The 24,246-nt window shown below is 31.3% G+C and overlaps 1 protein-coding gene across 2 annotated transcripts in view; it reads right to left on the reverse strand.

The window, feature by feature from the left end:
- LOC123703092 (electron transfer flavoprotein beta subunit lysine methyltransferase-like) overlaps positions 1–24,246 on the reverse strand; it is a 37,014-nt gene that overhangs the window by 2,168 nt on the left and 10,600 nt on the right. For both annotated transcript variants that reach the window (XM_045650974.1, XM_045650973.1), the window contains exon 2: positions 5,868–6,055. In XM_045650974.1, the coding sequence (XP_045506930.1) occupies positions 5,868–6,055 (188 nt within the window). The remainder of the gene's footprint in view (positions 1–5,867; positions 6,056–24,246) is intronic.

Raw genomic sequence — 24,246 nt, forward strand, 5'->3', positions numbered from 1 at the left:
AGTGCGGGGTAAATCCAGACGTACCTACCTACCGTGAAAAAAAAATACATTTTCTATAATTGGTGTTTTATTTTATTGTATGTTTTTGAAAACTTGGTCTTTTACTTTTGGTTAGGAAATGGAGATGTTCTATGGACCTTATTAATTATTATAACTTATCACTTATCATGAAATTAAGATACATAGTTACCATCACAGAACATATAAAAGAGGTATAGTTTTTATTGTACCTTATCAGTTATCATTAATATTTACTTTGGTTGACTAGATTTAGAATGACTTGCGCTAAATTAATCATGTATCCATAGGTACTAATCTTATATTCGTAGTAATTAGTATTATCTATATAATCTATAGCATATTATATACGTATACTATGTAAATATTATTATAATCTATCTATGGCGATAGTGCTATCTGTCTATTGAGTATTGAGTTATCACGTGAACTTGGATCTAACTGCATATTGGATAATAATTAGAAGAAATAAAAAAGGAAAACATAAGCACATACCTACTGACTTACTGAGGGCCTGAAATACGATCCATCATCCAGACTATTGATTTTTTATAACTAGCTGTGCCCGCGTGGCTCCGCTCCTGTTGGTCTTAGCGTAAATACTTAATATATAGCCTATAATATTACTCGTGGATAATGTAGCTTTCGAATGGTGAAAGAATTTTTAAAAACGGTCCAGTAGTTTATGAGCCTATTCATTACAATCAAACAAACAAAGTTTTCCTCTTTATAATAATAGTGTAGATATACTGCAATCAGCAATCATACTTGTTAAGATAAGACAGTGTCAATGATTCACGAAAAAGGGGGATATTAGGTATTCCCAGAATCGGGATAAAACGGGGAACTTTTCTAAGAAGTGTATGACTCATGGGGTGGTTCCCCCCTCCATTGCAGCAGGGGGTGAGAGTAACTATGTATGTGTGCGTAACGAGAAATAGGCCTCTGTTTCCCGCCATTTTGACTAATGACTCATAGTTTTAAGGTGGTTTTAAGGTTCTTTTTTGTTGTAGATTATTGTTATTTTATTTTAATACATTTTAAAATTATTGAAAATTGAAATACATATTGGGATTTCGTAATACTTTTCCAAAATTCCATAATGCTAAAACATAATGCTTAAATTTTAAACAACAGCGTTTAGTAGGTACGCATTTGTTTATTTTTAGAATGGTAAGTTTTAATACGTTCTAAAATTAAACAAAATATATATCTATCACTTGCCTATCACTGTGTTATCTCTCTATTTACATCTACACTCACCGGCACGGAATCTTGGCCACTGCAAATTTTTGCGTAAAATAACACAATTTCTTTTCTACTACAAAATTCAATAAAAATTTAATCAAAACTAGTTACTTTAATGTTTTTTACTAACTTTTAGTAATAATTGGAAGTTAATAAGAAGTACTACCGAGTAGATATGAATTAAACAAGAATTTACGCTTTTCCTGTAAAATTTAAATGATTTCTTAAAAAATGCTAAAAAATTAGAAAGAACGTTTCCATAAAAAAAATTGAACCTTTTAATAAAGGGTGTTTCCTTCTCTTGCCTTAAACACTGTTTGCATCCAGTCTGGCATACTCTAGAATACATTTTTGGAGACCACTTGAGCTATAGTGTACCAAACGGCCCCAGCTGTATTTCTAAGCTCATCTAACATTAGTGCTGGGTTGGAATCGAACTTTATGTTTCTTTTAAGCATGTCCCAGATGTGTTCTATTGGATTAAAATCCGGGCTACGAGCTGGCCACTCCAATTTTTCAATAATAACCTCTTGAAGGTACTCTTATACGTATCGTACGACACGCGGACGTGCGTTATAGTGTATAAGTAGCAAATTTTCTTCACTGATAAACCTGTAATAGGGCTGAACATGTTCCTGGAGAATTTCCTCGATGTACCTGATCAAATTTAAGCCATTATCTACGATAAATAACTCCGTGCGAGCATCGGAACTTATACCTCCCCATACCATTATTGACCCTCCATGAAAAATCGCATTTTGAGTGTGGTGATGTGTGAAAACCTCTCTTCTCGTCTCCTCTATACTGACTGTTGGCTATCAGAAGCTCGTAAAGTACCTTAGCAGCCATCTGTGAACACCCCACGAGCGCACTGGCTGTGGGTCCAGTTTTCATGTTCTCGTGCAAAACGAAGACGTGCTTCTCTGTGATGTCTGAGGAGTTCTGGACGGCGTGCTGGTCTGCAAACCTTCAAATTAACTTCTTTCATTAGTCTTCTCACCGATTGCTCACTCACATTTATTATCCTGGTGTATTAGAGCCGGTGGCGTATCCTAAAAACTGTCAGAAAGCCATTTCTGAGTATCTCTCGAACAATAAATGGGTCTTCTCGAGCTGATGTGCACCTCACACCTTCATTTCCTGGTCTGCACATGTGGCTGCCAGTCTCCTGGTATCTTCTCCATGCATAGTGCATCGCTGAACGAGGTACATACTGTACATTAGGTACTTTACGTTGCGGCAGTCATTGGTCTAACATTGTGATGGCCTGAGTAGGTTGTTCAGATGTTAATGGCATTTTTTATTGTTTGTTATGATCATTGACTATAGTACAACAATAACAATATCTTAAAACGGCATAAACGATATCAAAAAAAGTTTAAAACGAACAATTCGTAACTTCGGCTTAACCGCACAAATCACAAATTACGAGTAACTCTTAAAAAGTGGTAAAAGATTATTCTCAAACTCAATGATTTCTTACCATAAAATTAAACAAATAATATGTTAACATATCTGCATACAAAAAAATCGTGAAAAACACTTCAAACTTTTTTTATCGGCAAATTTGTAAGTGGCCAAGATTCCGTGCCGCTGAGTGTATTTAGTAAACACGTTTTAACAATTTTAGTAATGGACATATTGTTATAACTTTTTAGTAGGTACCTAATCTGCCTATTGAGACTAAATTAGGGCACAATTTACTTACAAATCTATGACTTTTCTTAATTTTATTTATTTATTTCATGACAAGTAATTAACAGGTTACCTACCTAATTGTTGTGCATAATCTATCATACCTGAGATAGTAGTACCTGAGATTGTATACGTAGTATATTATTATTAGTCTGTGGTAGTACATATTATATCTCGATGTACCTAATATAGGTACTTAGTGAATATTGGCCATTAATAAAGCATACAAGATTTTATCTGAAATCTAACATAAAAAGATAAGAAACAGACCTAACCAATAGTCACGTCATGTTTTAATAATTCAAATAGGGCTTCAGTAATTTTTCAGTGTTTACATATGACTCATGCAAACTGTAGGATTCGCCATGATTCATCATTTGCTCTCCTTTTCTTGCTTTCAAAAACAATACATGGTTTGGTCCTTGTCACACGGATATTCGTTATCTCGCTTTCACATAGCGATAAAAGGTAATAGCTATCTCTTTCTGATATAAAATGTGTCTGGGATTTTCGGTAGAATTTTTGAAAATTTGTTAACTTTTATTTGATAATGTCTGTGAGATTTTTGTCGTTCTTGTAGATTTTAGAGGATTCCCTCCTCATGTCGCAATGAAATATGAATCATGAAACATTTTGATGATGATATTTATATTATGTCTTTGTTTACATACCTATTAGGTACTTTGCAATGCAATGTTTTTCGAAAGTTTATTAGGTAGTAGGTAGGTATTTAGGTGAGAGTTAAGTACAAACTTGTAAATAGTTTATCGGGTAATAAATAACGAAATTTTCTGTTTTGTTGTTATTTAATATTTTCTAATTCATTGCTTATTTTATGATGTACACTTATATACCTACTCATATAGGTTTGAATATTTAATCATAATATAGGTCATAGGCTTCGATGGTGAAAATTAAATTTAATTAAACCTGACCAGAATTCTGTCAATGGAATGTTTTTAGGGGTTTATTGAGTATTTTGAGAAAAAATATATGGAATAAAAAAACTCAATTTATTATTTAAATGAACGAAAACATAGCGAAAACAATTATCTTCATGCTAAGCCGTCCTTCGGTTATTCCTAAAGCGGCAAAACTAAAAAGTTAAAAACAGTTAAAATGGCGCAATAACATTTTTTACAAGTTTGTATCTGATTTATGACAACTGCGATACCTACTGATAATATTGCATTACGATAGTCACGCATTTGATAGCAAAATATTACATTATCTTTGATAATATTCCAAAATCTTTGATAACATTCCAAAATATCATTGTACCGTAGGCGTAGGTAACTACCTGTATAGTCTATACTCTATACAGATAATATTATACAAAATACCATACTTGGCTATTAATATTAGTACAGTATACATATAATATGTACCTACTACCTATATATGTGGCTATATGTGTAATGTGTATACTTATTGTTCCCGTTGCTATGTATCTAAAGATAAATAAATCAATAATGATAAGCAATTAGTGTGAACGGACCAAAGAGGAAAAGATATAAAAAAAAAATTAAATAGAGATAGACTAGATGATAGCCTTCATTTTTACTCAAAATGAAGTAAGATTGATATAAAAACTAAAAAGTGAATGAATATAATACCTATCTGAACTCATAAATAAAACTGCTGTTTAAAAAGGTAACGGGACTTAACTCTTATTTAGCATGGTACTAAAAACCCGCAGCTTTTTAATATTTAAGTCATAAAGTTTTCCTTAACAACTACGCATGTTGTATAATTAGTATTCATGTCCTAGACGTAAATCTAGACAGGTGTCTGAGCGAGGGCTGCCCCTTGCCATTCACAACGCATTAGCAACAATTCTTTTTGCTATCCTTGTCTAAAAACTGATCTAAGTTCTAATCTTTAATGACAAAATAAGTTTTGAACGATTTTTATCAAAAAATAATAATAATTTCGTGTAACTGTAAAATTTTGTTAAATAAAATTTATGAGTTCTGCTATATGTAAATATAAGTGTTTTGTTTTTTATAAACTATAGGTATTGTAAATTTCACGACGCGGCCGGCCGAGGTGCTGTTTTATTATTTATCTATAGTCTATACTAATATTAGCAGAAGAGTTTGTTTGTTTGAACGCGCTAATCTCGGGAACTACTTGTCCGATTTGAAAAATTCTTTCGGTGTTCGATAGCCCATTTATCGAGGAATGTTATAGGCTATATATCATCACGCTACGAACAACAGGGGTCGAGCCACGGGGGTGAAACCGCGCGGAGCAGCTAGTCATATAAATTTCTCGTTACGGTCAGCCCTAACCTCATTCGTCTTAGCCTTTTATTACAAAGAAAATGCGCACTCAATGGAAATCTTTATGAACACGTTGAGGAGAATTTTTTCACCTTTTATCCTCATAAAAACGTGTTCGCTGTTGTCAAATGTGAAATATAAAGTCCCTCGAATTTTGGTCAAGTTTTATTCATTGTCATTTAATTTCCAATTTTCCAACATTTTCTTACCTTTTTTGCTTTAATTTTATGATTTTATTTAAACAATACTAGCTTTGCGCCCGTGGTTAATATATCTTTCTCTATCTCTCTATCTATTAAAAAAAACCCATCAAAATCTGTTGCGTATTTTTGAATCTAAGCATACAGACACACATAATATGGTGGAAAGCGACTTTGTTTTATGCTATGTAGTGACTAGTGATTAAAATCAATAAAAAAAGAGCGTGTGTGCCGAGCACGCGTGTCTGAAGTGGAACGACTTCTTGACCAAGATTCAAAGATACGTTGCCTTACTCCATGGCGTGCAGTGTGGCTATGACGCAACCTTGAAATTTTACTCTCAAGTCTCAACGCGCCTAAAGAATTATCACTTCAAAAAATCTATTAGAAAAGTAGGGAAATATGTGAACAGTGATATTACCTAGCGACAGCCTGTCCCCCGGGCCAGTAGAATCCCCAGTAGGGGTCCGTGAAGGGCGAGTGACCCACGGGCGCGGTCCACAGCGGGCACTCACGTGTGATCAGACGCAGTGACAGCTCCGGCGTCAGGTGGCGTCGCGTCAGACGCGTGTGTTGCAGGAAAAGTGTGGTGAACTGTTTTAGTTTCATCTGAAAAAAAATGTAGATAAGTGTTGTACGACTATGATTTTGTAATTAAAAGATGGTTAGTCGCTTATGTTTATGATAATTTAATATAATAGAAGTATTGCGTCCAATAACTTCTAATGCAGAAGCAAATGCTATTAGTATTACTTAATACTGCTAAATTTGATAAATCTATATAGAATAGCATTAAATATGTAGTTCTAGATTAAATAAATAATGTTATCCTCATTTTTAACCACATGCAAGATAGGTACGTACAATGTACATACATAAAATTTCCTTTCTTGTTAAAGAATAAAGTACAACAATAACAACATGAATCCATAGTATACCTAGGTACATTTATTTCACTGTATACCTACTTTATTTTGTATACTTTTTCGTCACGTTTTCAAGGAAAATTTAAAATTTTTCTTTTCTTTACAACTTCCGACGGTGTGCTATCGTTATTTGACTGTGACTTGACCAACTCGTGTAATATTATCGCGTTTTTTACACTTGATATATCTATAGCTAGGCTAAAAGCATACTACATATTTATTAATTTACCTGTTAATACTTAATTCGAATGACGTTAAACACTTAGAAGTACGAACATAAGTGTTTTGCATTTTAATGTTCCTTATCAAAGGCTCGAGGAAAATCTTTTAATATTTATTTGATTCCACGCAAAAACAGCAAATATGACGTCAAGACGAGGTACAATAATAATTTAGACATAACTGTTTCATATTTGTTTTTTACGAGAATAAAATTTTCCGCAGAGCTTTTTTTATAATTTTGTTTCTTTATTCTTATAGCAGGAATGGAAACGCTAAGAATATTTCATCCTAAGAACTTTATTATATATTATCTCATATCTGTATGAATATTGAAACAAAAATAAATTATTATAGGCCTTTCTGTGTAGTCTGGTAGGTATACAGGCTTTTTATCAGCATACCAAACTAGTGACGTAGTGCCTAAAGCCTTAGTTACAAGAGAAAATAAAGAAATTTAATACATAAAAAGTATTATCTTTATCAGACCAGTAATTCTTAAAACTGAAAAGTAGATATTGACAGAATGATAACTTCAGATAATAAATAGAGATATATCACAAAATTCCAGGTATTGATAACATTTATGATTAATTGCTTGAGGAATTAGACTTTATCAAACTTTATCTGGATTGGAAAGTAAAATGATAATATTTAAATAATTAATGTAATGTACTAACATAGTAATTAAGAAATTACTAACAAGTGGACCTATGTTGTTCTATTAATAAATAAATTATTATTATTATTAAAACTAGATGAGCGCGGAAAATTTAAATTTGCTTTAAAATAATATCTGTAAACCTCATATATAACAATATACCTAGGTATTTTTACAACTGAACCACGCATTGGTGAAAGAAACTAGCATATTCCAGAACCAAAATTTAGACGACGTGTGACATCAACTGATCAACCGATCTATTAACCGTATTCTCAAAAAACTGCACAGATCTATTCGCGCACATGTAATAGTCTACCTGCGTAGTACCTGTACAGGTGGACCATAGATATACCGTAGCATGTGTGGCCGTAAACACCCATGACTCATAGGCCTGGGTCCCCGCAGTCAGATAAAATTACGTAGAAGCACTATCTCTACATTGTTGATACTTGGAACACAAATACATCATATATTTTACAAGCTACGCCCCGGTGTACCAGCCTCCGCCATCTCTCTCTTATCTTATTTAGGTATCATTTGTTTTTGCGCATCCATTGCGTACATCGCACTCGTACTGCGTAATTTCCTATCAGGTTATTATCAAATGAATTTGAAACCTGATGCTGTTGTTTTCTGGAAATCATGTTATCACTTCTCTTTGTAAGCTTTAATTTATAGGGACTAGAATAAAGTTTATTGATGAATAGTGCTTGTAACAATACAATGTACCTAAGTATACAAGAACTACTTTTTTATAAGTCTTATGTAGACGACATGCTTGTCTTTTTGTTAGGTAGGTAGGTAATCAAATTTTTATCACAAAAATATATTTCCTGATTAACTTATTATTAAAATATTTAGGAATGAATACAGATACACTTTTGTTCTTTTAAAATTATGATTCTGATAGGTTCCAACTTCCAAGTAGCAAAGATGTATCTAATGGATGTAGTAGAGTGTAGACAGAGTTTATTACATAACAAGACATTATCAAAGAAAATGAAACTGAAATCGATTTGAACTAAAGTTCAACAACAAAAATAAAGTTTATTTCAAGTCAACATCTAACTACGAACCACAGTTACCCATATCTATTTATAACTTATTATTTATTATCTGTGACGTAACACGATTAATGTACTCAATTATATACATTATCTGTTGATTATCTGTATCTATTTTTACACCAAAATTTCCATATCGCAGATGTCAACACACGCCTATATAATTGACCAATCAGAACGCAAGGCTATCTGACGTCACATGACGTACAATGACGCGCGAAATTTTAATGAAGGAATTTTTTGCCGCTTTCCAGTACGTACGATATATGTATATTATTGCTGGATAAACCAATGATAAAAATATACGAAATTTTGTAAACAGATTAAAAATACTGAGTTTTACCCTCGTTTTGCCTTCTAAAATATTAGTTGACCTCTAAAGATATTATTGTTGTAGTTTCAAAATAAACCTAATAAATTTATAATTTTTCGTATAAAATATTATAGTTCTAAATTATTATTAGGTATCTCTCCATAATACACGGGTACCACCAGAAGGACGGTACCCGGATCTTTGGAAGGCTTACGTGGGGACACGGATCCAACACGCAGAGGCCCTTTCGAGACTTTTAATGTGTTGTGGGACACCAGCCGCAGCCTGCCCATGACTGCACTATAGAGATACAGCCCTAGGCAGTCCGCGGCCGATGTAGGACTATTGCAGGGTATGGAAATTTAATAATTGGGCTATGGCTAAATGGACTGGTACTGGGGACTATGGGAAACTATGGCACCTGCCTTTCTACTAAAAGAAAGTAAAAATATGTTGGCAGGTGGTGACTCGCCCTCTCACTGTATGGGCCCCCGAAATAAGTATTATTATAGTTCGAAGCCATTAGGTTTAAGGATAATAACGTACCTAGTTATTTATTGTAATATAAAGATAAAATATTGGTTTCTTTGTAAAATTCTGTCAGTTACAGGAATATATTTTGATATAATATGTTTATGTATGTCCGAAGACTTAACATTTTCTATTGTAGGTATTCTATCCTAAATGTATTTCTAAGAAGTTTTTTGTAATGTATTTATGTCAAGTACGAAACATACAATTCTACAGAAATAAACATTTATTGGAAGTTAGCCCACATTTGAAGAGGAAAATAAAATCCCGGAATTTTAACAAAAAATAAATACATTGAGAACAATCTACAAGTTTCCTCGATTATTTATAAATATTATTTAATTGTATTCTCTTCTAATGAATCGGGTCGTAGTATGAAAATAAATCACACACACACTCGACACACACACACACATTCGATTTTTTCAAGAACGGTATTTACTAGTAAACTGTAAAATACGCTCTTTATTATGTATTTTTATTTATTTTTTCGCACCCGATATATTTTAGAAATAGATTTTCAAAGCATTTCAATTTCACAGAAAACCAAATCATAAAACTGGATTGATAACTTCCGTGAAATCAAATTTATAATAATCAAATTATCACACAGTTTTGTGATAAAAATAGCACGTTAATTATTAAAATTCGCACATATGTACAAAGGCTGTGAATAAGACTTGACGTAGATACTGCTAAAATTGGAGTAGGTAAGCAGGTAAGTAACCGGTCTGGCCAAAGTTGATTCAATAAAATGACCCAATTTTTACAAAGAACACACATTTATTCTCTTTGTTACAAGCATTGGTTACAAGTGTATAAAGGTTTACATATAGTCAAGCTCGTAAAAATATTAAAATAACAATAATTTTGCTTTTTTTTAAAGACACGTTTAGTTTTACTCTATCCCATGAAGTTCATACATTTCCTTTCCTAATAGTTGGTAGACTGCCCACTTCTTTCACAAACTTTGCCATTTGTGTTACAATCAATTAAAAACTAAAAAGTATTGTAAATAAATAAAGCTGATGAACATGCAGTGGGTATTTAGAGGTTGATGGAAAGGTCATTTAACTGAATTTATATTTAGATATCAAAACTCGTTTAAAAGCTGTTATATCTACATCCCTTTTGTTTTTGTATACCTAAGTAAATGGCTTGCTTACATTGCTATAAAAATATTCTTAAACCTATTCTTTCCACTGAAGTCTTGAACAATATTTAATGCGTATAAAACCTAAGTTCTTGAAAGCAGGAATTGATATATTAGAAATACTTCCTTGTTCGTTTTATACACAGAGAGAGGCTAATTTATCCTTGTGTTGTTGGGAAAATTGCTGTATATTTATTTGACCCCAATTATACAGATAATACCTAATATATAATAGAACCAATTAAATGAATATCTTTACAACACGTGACCCTAGAAAGAGTTTTGAGTGTCATTTCAGTGTTCCTGATTCGTTCAGTTTTAAATACAATAATTGAAAACAATGTTAAAATTGGTTTTCTAAAAAAAATCATGGTTTTTGCTCAAACAAAAAACCACCGTTATTCCAATTCTATAACGGAAATTAACTACTATTATTCAGTCGTATATTTTACAATCCTACCTGAGTTTACTCACATAATACTTAAATTAGAATTCAAGACCAATGTTAGTGCCGAAATGATTCTGCGAATCGAGGTCAGAGACGCGCTATCTCACACGTAGTAGATTATTTAAATAAAGATAAGGAAAAATTGTGATTTTAAAAAAATATGCACAAATGATAAAAATATGCATCTTTATCTAGAAGTCCTGTTTTATTATCTTTATTGATTGATCACATTGATGTAGATTTCCTTTAGATTTCATAGAAATTGTTTGTTTTTGTACATAATATGTAGGTACTTGATTTTAAAATAACTTTCCTCAATTGAAACATCAAGCTACTATTATTATAAATATGTACATATTATAAATAGATTTCCATAAAATTGAACACAGGAAAATTACTGCTTCAAGAGATTTCGCATTTTCACTGTGCGCAATTTTAAACACTAATTTTTTAATATTTGACAGGTGCAGCACAGACTACACTCGGACCCTCGGACCACAGATACGCAATATTCAGATCCTGTTCTCATTTCTCTTTCATTGACGTGTGCACAAGGCCGTACGTACGTCATAAGTTTTGCAAGACTAGTATCGTAAACTGTTTAAGATTTCGTTTATTATTTAGCTGTGGAAACGTTTTATGATGACTAGGAATTGGGGTTTTTGGATTATCTATTACTGAAATCTGATTTTTACATAATAATTATGAACTTAGTTGCGAATGGGAACTTTTAATTCTGTTATAGTTTGTTACCGAAGAAATGTATTTTTTCTGAGTAACGATGGTTGATATTTTTATTCTGTATCAACTGAGGCGGAACCAGGGCAAGCATACATGCAATCAATAAATTACTGTCTAAAAATGCGGCTATCATGCGGAGGTAATAATTTAACATATTGCACTTTCAATTTCGTTAACTATGAATGGATTATGGAATAAATATCTATCGTAAATAACACCCTGTATACGAATAATAATCATAAAATAATCTAATTAAAGAAACAAAAACTATTTTTGTTCTTTGGGTTTATCTGCATAAGTGAGTTCGGAGAAAATAAATAGTTATAAGTTTGTAAAAAACTGGCCTTCGAAACGTTCGAAACGGTTTACTACGAGTTTGCACTTTGCACATCAAACTGTACCATTTGTATTCAAGAAAAAAATTGTATTTATATTGTTCAAACTATATACAGGATGTTTTCTTATCCCATCATAAAGTGGGAAGATACAACTGATAATCCTGTTTTTTATCGGGATTCCCAGTTCGGATGCGGCATGGGGATTTTCCCGGACCATATCGTTGTCAACAGTATGCGGTTGAAATATTAATATATTTATGTATATTATTATCCTGATGCGATAGTTTGTTTTCGTCGGTATTGTTTTGATCAATCGTGCAAAGAATACTAAATTGAATTCATCCTATATTTTGTTTACGTAGATAATATTTGATGAATAATATTAACACACTGTCCGCAAAAGTATTATTTGGGCGTTTGTTTCTTTTTTTCCACTATTACCAAACTCAGTCGACATCCCAATCCTTGATTTTCAGAACAGTAAATATTTTTTCCTATTTTTAAAACTTGATGAAATTATGCTATTTTATGAGAGATGTTATCAATCTGAAGACTTCTTTAAAAATTTGTTTAGAAGTCTCTGTCACGCCATTTATCACGGATTTCTAGACATTTTATAACATAAAGTTCTGAACGAATTCACATGGTGTGGTATAAACCGATTAAAGATTAAACCGAATACTGCGAAGTGGTATTTATGACTTGTTAGACATGTAGGGCTTCTTGAGCTTTAGAGCGAAAACTGATTATAAGTAGGTACTTAATTGCACGGTTTCCAATGAACTTGCTGTATCGTTTCACATGAACTATCTGCTTCACGTGGACGTGGTATTCCATGGTCATGTGTATACTTTTGTAATAAACTACCTACGCGCTGGCTCTGCTCCTGTTGGTCTTAGAAGCCTTCCTCGATAAATGGGCTAACACCGAAATATTTTTTCAAATCGGACCAGCAGTTCCTGAGATTAGCGTGTTCAAACAAATAAACTCTTCAGCTTTATAATATTATAGATGACTATAGTAATTAATAATTATCAGTGATAATAATAACTAATAAGCTATGCCCTTCACGATTCAATCTTTAAATTTTTTATCATCCATCGTCCTAATACATCAAAAAGATTTTGACATATAAAATGTACTTTGAACTCTAAAGAACACAATATTGTGCAATAATATTCGAACTAACGGTATTTCTCAGACTTATTGCTAGCAATGTAGTTTTTATTTTAATATCAAAATAAACTAAAATTAAAATGGCATGTGATCTACTCATTAGGGATGTATAATCACTTTATTGAAATCTAAAATAAATCATTCTTAGAATCGCTTATTTGCACATGTAGAATGTAGATTTATACCAAGATAGTGTTTATCTTAAAAGATTTAAAAAGATAACAAACAATATTTTATAAAGATACTAGCTGTCCCGGCGAACTTTGTATCGCCCTGTCAATGAATGTTGTGTTACCTTTTAGCTGAACTAATTAAGGCTTTGATGAACGTAATACAATGATACAAAATAAATATTTATATGGGTTGATAGGTAATAGTATTTTATTTTATTACTTCAAACACGTCTCAGAGAAAAATGATTTAATTTTAAGATCACTTGATATTTGTCCGGGAAGCAGCAGTTGAACAATTTCCATCCATTTCGGATTACATATAAATGTAATGAATAAATCTGGCCGACCATAATGACGAACATATTATGATGTCATTGCATCTTGCGCATATTCACTTGGGCTGCCTGTGTATGTCGCCGGTAAAATAATCAATAGACCAACATTTTCTGCATCTTCTTCTGTGCTAATTGCATCGCATAAATGGTTGCAATCTTCAAAACGCAATTTAGCTTGTTTATATTGTTGACGCAGTCGACGAAATCGCATCAAAATATAATTGTCAGAATTTTTACATTTTTATAGAATTTTTTCATTAATTAATCGAACCAACCTTCTTGGTTAGTTTCCCCACCAAAAATACCTTATAAATTTCTGAAAACACGCGTAACCACAAACATTTGAGGAATTTTTATGTATCTGCTTTTATTGCACTTTTTAAAATTTAATAATTGATTTTAAAATAAATACAACCAATATTAATTCACCCTTTTTACTTTTTAATTATTTTACACATAATACATTTTTGAACGCATTATTTTCCGTATTTGACAGGATTGACAACTAATGATTGACATGTACGAAAATCAAAATTTTCGGAAAATATTTATTCGTCTAGTTTTTGTTGTTTTTATGATTTATTCTTCTATTCTGGGCGGTGACAAATCCAACAAATCCAAAACCATGAAAATTGGTTCAGCAGATCTCGAGTTATAAGTGTTGGAACATACAGACTTTCTTTTATATATATAGATTAACGTAATATTGTTTAAATAACGTGATAATTATTATAATATGAGTACAAAACTTTAAATAAATAGACCACTAAAATGATACACAATATATTATGACATGAATCGAGATGGAATAAATTCTAACACAAATATAAAAATAAACATTGACACTATTTTAATTTGCGTCAATTTAACCTACTTCCCGAAATAAGATGGAGGATTATATTTTTGTTTAATTTATTTTGGTATTGAGAACAGATTGGAGAAAAAAACTAATTTATTCCCGATTCCGGGTGAAGCAGTGAATTCAACTCGCAAGTGAAGTTTCGAAAATCTTTAAATGCACTAATCCATACCTACTAATATTATAAATGCGAAAGTAACTCTGTCTGTCTGTCTGTTACTCAATCACGCCTAAACTACTGAATCAATTTTCATGAAATTTGGTATGGAGATATTTTGATACCCGAAAAAGGACATAGGCTACTTTTTATCCCGGGAAAATGACGCAATCCCGGAAATCCCACGGGAACGGGACCTATGCGGGTATTTCTTTGACTGCGCGGGCGAAGCCGCGGGCGGAATCCTAGTTTTTAATAAAGGAACCTTCCTTTATTACAATTAAATAGAGTAGTTAGGTACTTTCAGCAAAATTTGCTATCTCCGTACCTACTTCAAATTTCTCTCCAGAGTCCAATGGGCAATGTCCATTGAAAATTGCCATCCTCTATACCGTATTTACCAGATTTTATACCGTACTAGCTTTCCGCCCGCGGCTTTGCCCGCTGTGTCTAAAACCTAATAAATTGTGCATACATTACAGTACAAACCTTCGACCTTTTCAATCACTCTATCTATTAAAAACCGCATCAAAAGCCGTTGCGTAGTTTTAAAGATTTAAGCACATATAGAGAGTAGAGACAGGGACAGAGAAAGCGACATTGTTTACTATGTAGTGATTTTTACTCTGTATTAACCCCTCAGCTGTCGCGGCGCGCCGCCTCAAAAAGGTGCTGTCTGTCGGGCAAATTCGAGCTTTCGGCGCTGATTTGCCGATTTTTTTCGATATTAAAATTTGTGATATAAACTTTAACCTGTGAGACTCTTGTAAATTTTGATGCTAACTAGATAACCAAACTTTATATTAGTTACCTTACTTACTCCCTGGCATGCTTATTTTACTTATTAGAAGCATTTTTTCCCACACATTTTGAATAAATGTTACATTGTAAAGAAAAATACTCATAAAAAAATAATATCAAGGTATTTTAGATTTTTATTTTTGTATTTTCATACTAGAATAGACAATCTTTTGAGTGAATATAACAAAAACATAGGTTTATTTAATAAAAATTCGAGAAAGTTGATTATGAATATCAACGTTTACGCATGAGCATAAGCGGGCGCGATCTCCAATCATGTTCATACAAATACAGACTTTACAGGGTGCTCCAAAATGACAACATTTCAAAATTTTTTGCTACTTGTTTTTATTTTTATTTTAATCAAAACTAGATAAAAACTAACAGTAATTTTTACTTTTTGGAAATATTTAGGTTTTTATTAATGTTTAAAAATCGTCTTATTCCTAAATGAAGTTATTCTTATAGTGGGCTTTGTTCTAACGTCTGTATGTATAACGTCTCCACATGTCTAATTTATTTTCTCTTAAAATTTGCATTTAAGAAAATATAACAATAGCATTATGAAGAAATGCTTTTTTTTTCTTTCATGCTCTTAATTATTATCTATACATATAATAAATCTGTAGAAGGGTCAATTCTGTACATTGAAAATATTGAAAATATTAATAGCAGGGGGTGTTACTGGATCGATACCAAGCCCAAATATGTGATTAAAAAAATTATTGTCTGTCTGTCTGTCTGTATGTGAAGGCATCACGTGAAAACTAAGGTTTCGGTTTCGATGAAACTTGGTATAATTATATCTTATTATCCTGGGCGTAAAATAGGATACTTTTTATCCCGGAAAAATACGTAGAAAAAAATCTTAATTTTTTCCGTGCGGACGGAGTCGCGGGCGGAAGCTAGTAATCGTATAATATGAAATGTTGTCCAACTACAAATCGAAAGGCACTGTATCCATTCAGAAAAATGTCTAAGCTGTACAAATGTGAAATCTACATTTAATTATACCATAACTTATACATAACTTATAAACCGTTACATTTAATTTATAAATCAAAAATTTACGGAAATTTGAGTTTGAAACATTTTTTATAAAATACAGCTTATGTAAAGGATAAAAATCAATAAACTTAAAGATTCAGAATAAATACACAATTACATAGAAATGATATTATACATCTAAATGTTATACTTATCATTCTAAAAATCAACAAATAATAGGAATCAGAAAACATACTAAATGAAAATCATTATATTATGTCCCTAGTTGTATAGAAGAAAGAATCGTATCATATTATTGTTTTATTAAAAAAATGAACGTTATGCCTTAATAAAATTAACGCTCCCAATCCTATTTATGCATATATAACTTAGCCACGCGTTACTCAAATAATTTTGTCCGTGGGCTAAATTACCTTATGAGTAAATAAATAGTACAGAGATTCTTAAAAAAATATCAATCATCTGACGGATTGAAATAATAGGTAAGTACTTAAATAAATTTTATTTAACTGATAGCACTATAAAAAATTGTTATGAAGCTTTGTGTCTGTACTATTTATATACTCATGTGGTTGTAATGTGTGATGTTGACGCCAACATTGGCCAATTAATAGGAATATTTGCAACTTAGCACAAATAACGTCGAACAGAACGAACTTGTTCATTATTTCTTGTAATATATCGAACACAACGACCGCCTTGAGACGACGATTTATTACCACGAGGTTCCACTTGAATTTGATCAGGAAAGTGATGAAAGCTATCCAATCTAGTTTTTATTTTACTTCAATACATGCAGTATTTCCAAGCATATTGTAATTAAGATATAAACTAATCGGTAAAATTGTATTAAAATCGGTTCAGTAGTTTAGTCCTAACTACTAAGTCCGTAGTACACAAACGGCATGGAACTTAAAAATATTTTGATTGGAATAAAATAAAACGTAATGTGTAGAATTTCATGAAGAATCCTGGTATCAGGAATTAAAAGCTGCAAATTCCCAGACACTGATCGTGTAAGTATTATTATCTGTTCATTTGACAAAGTATACAGAGTTATATTTTCTTGATTTCAAATACTGTTACGTCCTATTGTTAAAGTAAGCCTTGGAGTGTCTTGTCTTCCATTGCCACAAGGATCGTTGTTCCATTTGAATTCTCTTTTATTGATACTCAAATGCTTACGAATCGGAAAAAGCTAATCCTATCAAATAGTTACTTAGATATTTTTATCTTCAAATGAAAATTCAAATATCAAGGTGGAAGTTTATTTAGGGTTACCTAACAAATAAGTAATTATTGATTATGTAGTTTTAGACAGCAATGTGATATCTTCAAATAAAAAATTGCATTCTTCTTCTGGGTAATAGAAGCAGTTTTGACACCAAAAATACAATAATTGTTATCGCTAGTCATTTACAAAATTAGAGGATAGATTTATATTTTCAGGCGTACTGCAAATGATGCATTTAATTCGTTTTATTAAATCTGTAATGTTCCAAGGCTATTTAAAGTCATGAATGCAGAAAAATAATCGTCTTCAGACAGCGATCTACATCTATAACGTTCTGCCTACGAATGTACTACATATAGTACATAAGAATAAAAAACTCGCACACCGAGGGCTCCGAACAAACCAATTTTTTATTATGTTGTAACTCTAAAATTTTATGATTTTCGAAATTATTCCTCAATCTGCGCTATAAGAGCTTATTTTACCCCAATTTCAAAACTCTACGTACCCTGTAGGTGTCAATTCCCTTGCTAATGTCGAAATTTGCGAAAATTTGCAGCATACACGGCTGTATCTTTTGATTGCGTTGGTTTATAAGTTTGATTTTTTCGCAGCTTCAATCGACTCAAGTAATCAATATAAATTTCAGTTAAATGTCACATTACGCGCTCCTTATAAAATGGGTCTTGACAGACAGACAGACAGATGGGCAGATGGGATGGACAGACGTAATCTTATTAGGGTTCTGGACCCTTAAAAACCAAACCCTTTGGGATGCAGCCGTTAATACTGCAATTTTTTAGCAAATTTTGACATTTGCAAGGCAATCAAAACCGACAGGGTATTTCCCAAGTACATAAAATCTTTAAATTTGGTAAAAAGCAATGTTTTATAAAAACAGATATAAGAATAATTGCAAAGAACATGATTTTTTAATTGCCATTTACAAATAAAAAAAGTACTTAATAATTTCAACTTTCAACTAATATGAACGCCTACGTGTATTAACTTGATATTCACATTTAAAACTCAGATTTACAATTTAAAAGATACCTACAGCATAATAAAAAAAATAAGTTTGTACGAAGCCCTCGGTGCGCGAGTCCGACTCGCACTTGGCCGGCTTTTTATTTTTTCTGAAACTTAAGGTTCCCCAATAAATAATAATATGTTGTATTTGTATGAAGGTAAGAATATGTTGTACAATTAAAGTGTTAAATTTCTTTTTGAGTTTGTCCTACACAAATTACATAGTATCACTTTGTCCTATATATAGGTCATAGTGAAAACCATTGTTCCCTTGTTCATTGTTGTTTGTAGGTTTTTTTACTATTTTTCCAGCATATATACACTTTTAACCATAATATACTAAAACTAAAAGAATTAAGAAAGAAAATGTGTCTCTGGAATTTTTTCGTAAGCAGGTTACGGACTATAATTTTTGTACCTAGTTGATTATGTATATCGTTTTTAACCTGAGGACAATTATAAATACCACAAAAACGATACCTTTCAATATAAACAAAACATATTATCATGTACATTTTATTTTGTATGAAAATGAAAAATTTAATTGAAGACGAAATTTAAAAAATAGTGACGTTGAATTTGTGAACATCCTGTATGCGGATTTTACGGGGAAATTATTGTCGGTTTTGATTTGAAAACGAAATATCTCTAAAATGGAACACAGTATCAAATTTTGAATTATATCATTAAAATCTTCATAAAATTTCTCGTAAAATGATGTAAAGAACAAATACAATATGTAAAAAAAAATATGATTTACCAGGGGTCAAAAACTAAGCAACGTACAGTTAAGTGATAGATACATATTTGAAACCATTATTTATGGTATAATTGTTGGTAATTTTCATTATTTCGGCACATAAACATTAGGTTATATAGTCAATAATAATAAAAAGACCAATAAATAATTACCGTTTTTCAACTTTCCGCAAAATTTTACATTTTGTAAAACTTTAAAAGTTAAAAGTTACTCGACTAAAGTATGACATAATTACTGTTATATTTCGAATATTTATCGGTCAAATTATTATTGGATGGACTTTAAATATTCAGTAATTCATAAGCTATCAACTAAATAGTCGTTTATGCAGATTTGAACTATATTTGCGTTACAATGAGCCAATTTCCAACCGGCGGTGATTTGGCACAGATCTGTGCCCCGACAGACTACGGGTACAAAATTTTTGGCACAGATCTGTGTTCCGACAGACGAGGGTTTAAATTATCTGTATTACCGTTAGCAGCAATGCTTATTTAAATAAAAATTTCATCACACGCCACGTTTAAATCTCCACATGTCACATGATGAGTAAATTGAAATTATTATGCAAGAAACACGTGGCAACTGGTGTATATTTTTATAGATAATACATAATATTATTATGTACTTACAAACACAGATATAGTAAATAACCACTTTAAGATAATGCAGCAGAAGTGACTTAATAAAGTTTATGATAGCGTAACTAATACCTATGTTTTTTATTTAATTATCTATTAATTTTAAAACAATAATTAAAGAGTTTAAATCACTGTTATATCACAATTTTGATATATTTGTCAATATTGTGGTAATAATATATGAATATGTATGACTAATAAGGTCATTAACGTTTAATTATAAATACATTACCTCTATAACGTCAGGACTCAAGAGTATTGATGGTTCATTTCAGAATAAAAATTATTTATTAACCGACTTCAAAAAAAAGGAGGAGGTTATCAATTCGGCCGGTATATATTTTTTTTTTTTTTTTTTATGTATGTACACCGATTACTCCGAGGTTTCTGAACCGATTTACGTGATTCTTTTTTTGTTCGATGCAGGATGGTGTCGAATTGGTCCCATAAAAATTTTATTCGGCTAGGCCCAGTAGTTTTTATTTTATGAGCATTTTTGTCTGTACTCGATGACTTAATTGGAATGTAGCAAGTAACTTTGATTCACTTCCCGGTAACCGATTGAGCTGAAATTTTGTATAAGTGTGTAAATTGGATAGCGATGAAACATTATCATGACATAGAGCTGATTTGATGATGGAATCGGAAGGTGGCCATAGGAACTCAGTAATATATTGACTCAACTTTATCGAGTTTGGGCTCGTTTGATTCGTGTTGAAAATTACACTAAAAAGTATTAAATAAAATTAACTGCGTTAAAAACAACCGACTTCAAAAACGGAAAAGTAAAAAATAAAAAAGATTTGATATTATTAATTGCTACATATTATTTAGATGTGCTATTTATTAAATAGGTTTGAAGTCGGTGCCAAACACTAAGCACTTAGTATTAAGCCCGTGCACCGACATCAAACCTATTTAATAAATAGCACATCTAAATAATATGTAGCAATTAATAATATCAAATCTTTTTTATTTTTTACTTTTCCGTTTTTGAAGTCGGTTGTTTTTAACGCAGTTAATTTTATAAAATGCTGTAATTACGCAATGTTTAAGAAAACAGTTAAAAATACCTTTTTAAAGATAATAATGTAATGTATAGCATAAAACATATAGGTAATATGTAATTAGAGAACATCCTTATCAGTTAGCGGTAAAAAATTACGGCCTTTTCTCATATTATCCTACTAATACCTATTATAAATGCGAAAGTTTGTATGGATGTATGGATGTTTGTTACTCTTTCACGTAAAAACTACTGAACCGATTACAATGAAATTTAGCACACATATAAGAGAACTTGGATTAACACAAAGGATAGGTTTTATCCCGGAAATCCCATGGGAACAGGAACTATGCGGGTTTTCCTTTGCAAACGCGGGCGAAGCCGCGGGCGGAAATCTAGTAAGTAATAATCTCTAATTTTATACAGCTCAGCAGTTCTTGAGCTTTTGCGTGACAAACAAACATCCATCCACACGAGCTTTCACGTATACAATATTATCATAAGTAGGTACAATATTATAAGACATAGTATTTTATTTTGTAATACAAAACAGTATTGCGCAAGATAAATCGTTGATAACAAATAAAATATATACTTATTATCACGATGACTCATTAGAACAAAATGCAAATAACTATGACTGTTCAATTTTGTTTATTTACGATCAATTAAGATATTATGGAATAGATTATTAAAGTGAAACTCTTATTACATCGTCTCAAACTTTTTGGTCTGTGTAGCGCATGTCGTATACCTACTCGGCAGCCGACCGTCACGCGACATGCGCTACACAAAGCAGTGTTCGGAACCGTTCGAACAGTTTCACTTTTACCGTGGTTTCATAAAACCACACAACATTTTTTTTTAATTATATAAATAATTTAATAGACTGATAGTAAGTTTATTTAAAGGTTTGAAATCGAGACATTTGAAATGGTTTTGCCTAAAGCAGGAAAAGTGTGTTTTTAAATAATTATTATCAACGTTTGTTTTATATTTTATTAATGTGTTATGTGCAAACTACCGATTTAAAAGCCTATTGGTTTTTTTATACCTTTTCTTTTTTCATAATCTTCAGAATTATTATAACTTAACTTATAAATTACAATGAATATTATAAATGCTGTATTCGGTTCTAAGAAAACGAAAAGATAATTCCAAAAAAAAAGATTTTACCAGTTCCTGGACCGATTTTGATAAGATTAAGTAAGTACTAAGTACTATTATCTTTCAATACGATAATATTATTTTTGTTTTAAATACTAAGAATGTTTATAAATAAAACAAAGTTATTTTTACTCTTAGATATCCGTTAATACCTGTATGAATCATCTATACATATAATAAAATCGTAGGAAAGTCAAAACTGTACATTGAATATTTTTTTAAAAGAATACATAATCCATGATCTATAATCGATATAGAAGCCAAAAACATAGTTTTTAGAATTTTTGTCTGTTTGTCTGTTTGTCGGTTTGTCTGTTTGTCTGTTTGTCTGTATGTTTGTCCGAGCTAATCTCGAAAAGTACCGCATAGATTGACTTCAAATTTTGCATGAATATTACTAACAGGTCGGGTGAGGCTTTTATATACACATTATCATGCTATCACCTCCGGGGGAGGAGCTGTGAACCTTTATTTTTCTAACGTATTCCGTGTATTACACAGCGTACAATCTAAAGACTCATGTTTAAATGTTGTTTTTGGGTAAGCCACGCTATTATCTAGCTTTACACTATAAAAACTACGTCATTTACGTAATTTTGGCAGAGAAACAGTTTAATGAATCTTAGTAGTATAAAGACAAATTTGAAACAGCGCCATCTATGAGACTTCATTAAAATCAAATCAATTTACATATTTAACGCTTCTTGCAAATTTATAATTAAGAATTAAATAATATGATGTTGGTGGGGTTTTTAATTGTACTTATTTATTTAACTTTTTAACCCATGTCTTCCCAGAGTCCACTTCAGGTGCTTATATTTTATGTGAATATACTAAATAAAATTTTACAAGTGAGGGTAGATGTTTATTATCTGATGTCAAACAAGACACCATTAACAGTTAATTGTGACATTTTAAAAAATCCTTCTTGCGTTCCCACAAAAGGTAAAATGTGGCTTTTATATTTATTCTTTATACATAATTAATTATATAGTTAGACTCATGTTTTTAATTAGAATTGAAGTTACGACAAAATAAGAAAATGATGAAATTTTATTTTTATGTATAACTTTTACAAGACTATATTATACGCCCAAAGAAGGTCACTTAAGTTCTTGATAGAATTTTATTTGTTAGTAGCTTTTTAATAAAATAAGGTAAAGTAATCTTTTCATTTTTTTTATTTACAGATTCAATGTTCATAAAAAATTAACGATTTGCGTGAGGATGTAGTAGAAATAAGTATCCTGGCGCGTGGTCAATTGTTGACTAAAGTTAATTTCCAACGTATGGTACAATCATTGGAAGAATCTTGGGTAATTTTAGAGGATATTTTTCGGGAATGAGAAAAGGGGCAGCCAACCACGTATCAGCGTGCGTACGTGAGAATCTACGTTTTAGTACCAAAAAAAATGTTATTTTGAAACGTAAATATTGCACTCACAACTACTGTACAAGTATGATTTTTATTCGTGCTTTACTGTTGTTTTATTATCGTTATGGCTTTCGCGGTACAGATAGTACTGGGATCAGAGTACATATTATTTATCAATTTAATATACGTACCACACCAAGTAAAATATTTACAATCATACCAAATGGATTAACACGGTATGTACATAAGGCGGTCTTATCGCTTACTAGCGATCTCTTCCAGACTGCCCAAGGTAAGAGATAAAGAATTATACTCATGATCCAGCAATTTTCAACCGAAAAAGAAGTTTTTCTGTAATTGGTAGTTGTTTCATTTATTTATTTTAAAAACCTAATTTTACTTTTACATTTGCCCATTTGCATTACATTCAGCTTCCATAAAACTTATAAAAATTTTATGTTTATTTCTGTCTAATATAACTACTCTTTTTTAGATATAAATAACAAAAACAACTTTTTTATTAAAATTTAGTACCTTGGGAAGATATTATCTATGTGTTAATAGAACAATACATAAAGGAAGTTATGTTACGATTTTATACAATGAAAATATGTAAAAAAATATTAGCAGGTGTAATTATTAAATTGATCCTGAACCCAAAACTGTGGTTAATTTTTTTGTC

Source organism: Colias croceus, chromosome 25 (assembly GCF_905220415.1).
Source record: "Colias croceus chromosome 25, ilColCroc2.1".
NCBI classification, from domain to species: Eukaryota; Metazoa; Arthropoda; class Insecta; order Lepidoptera; family Pieridae; genus Colias; species Colias croceus.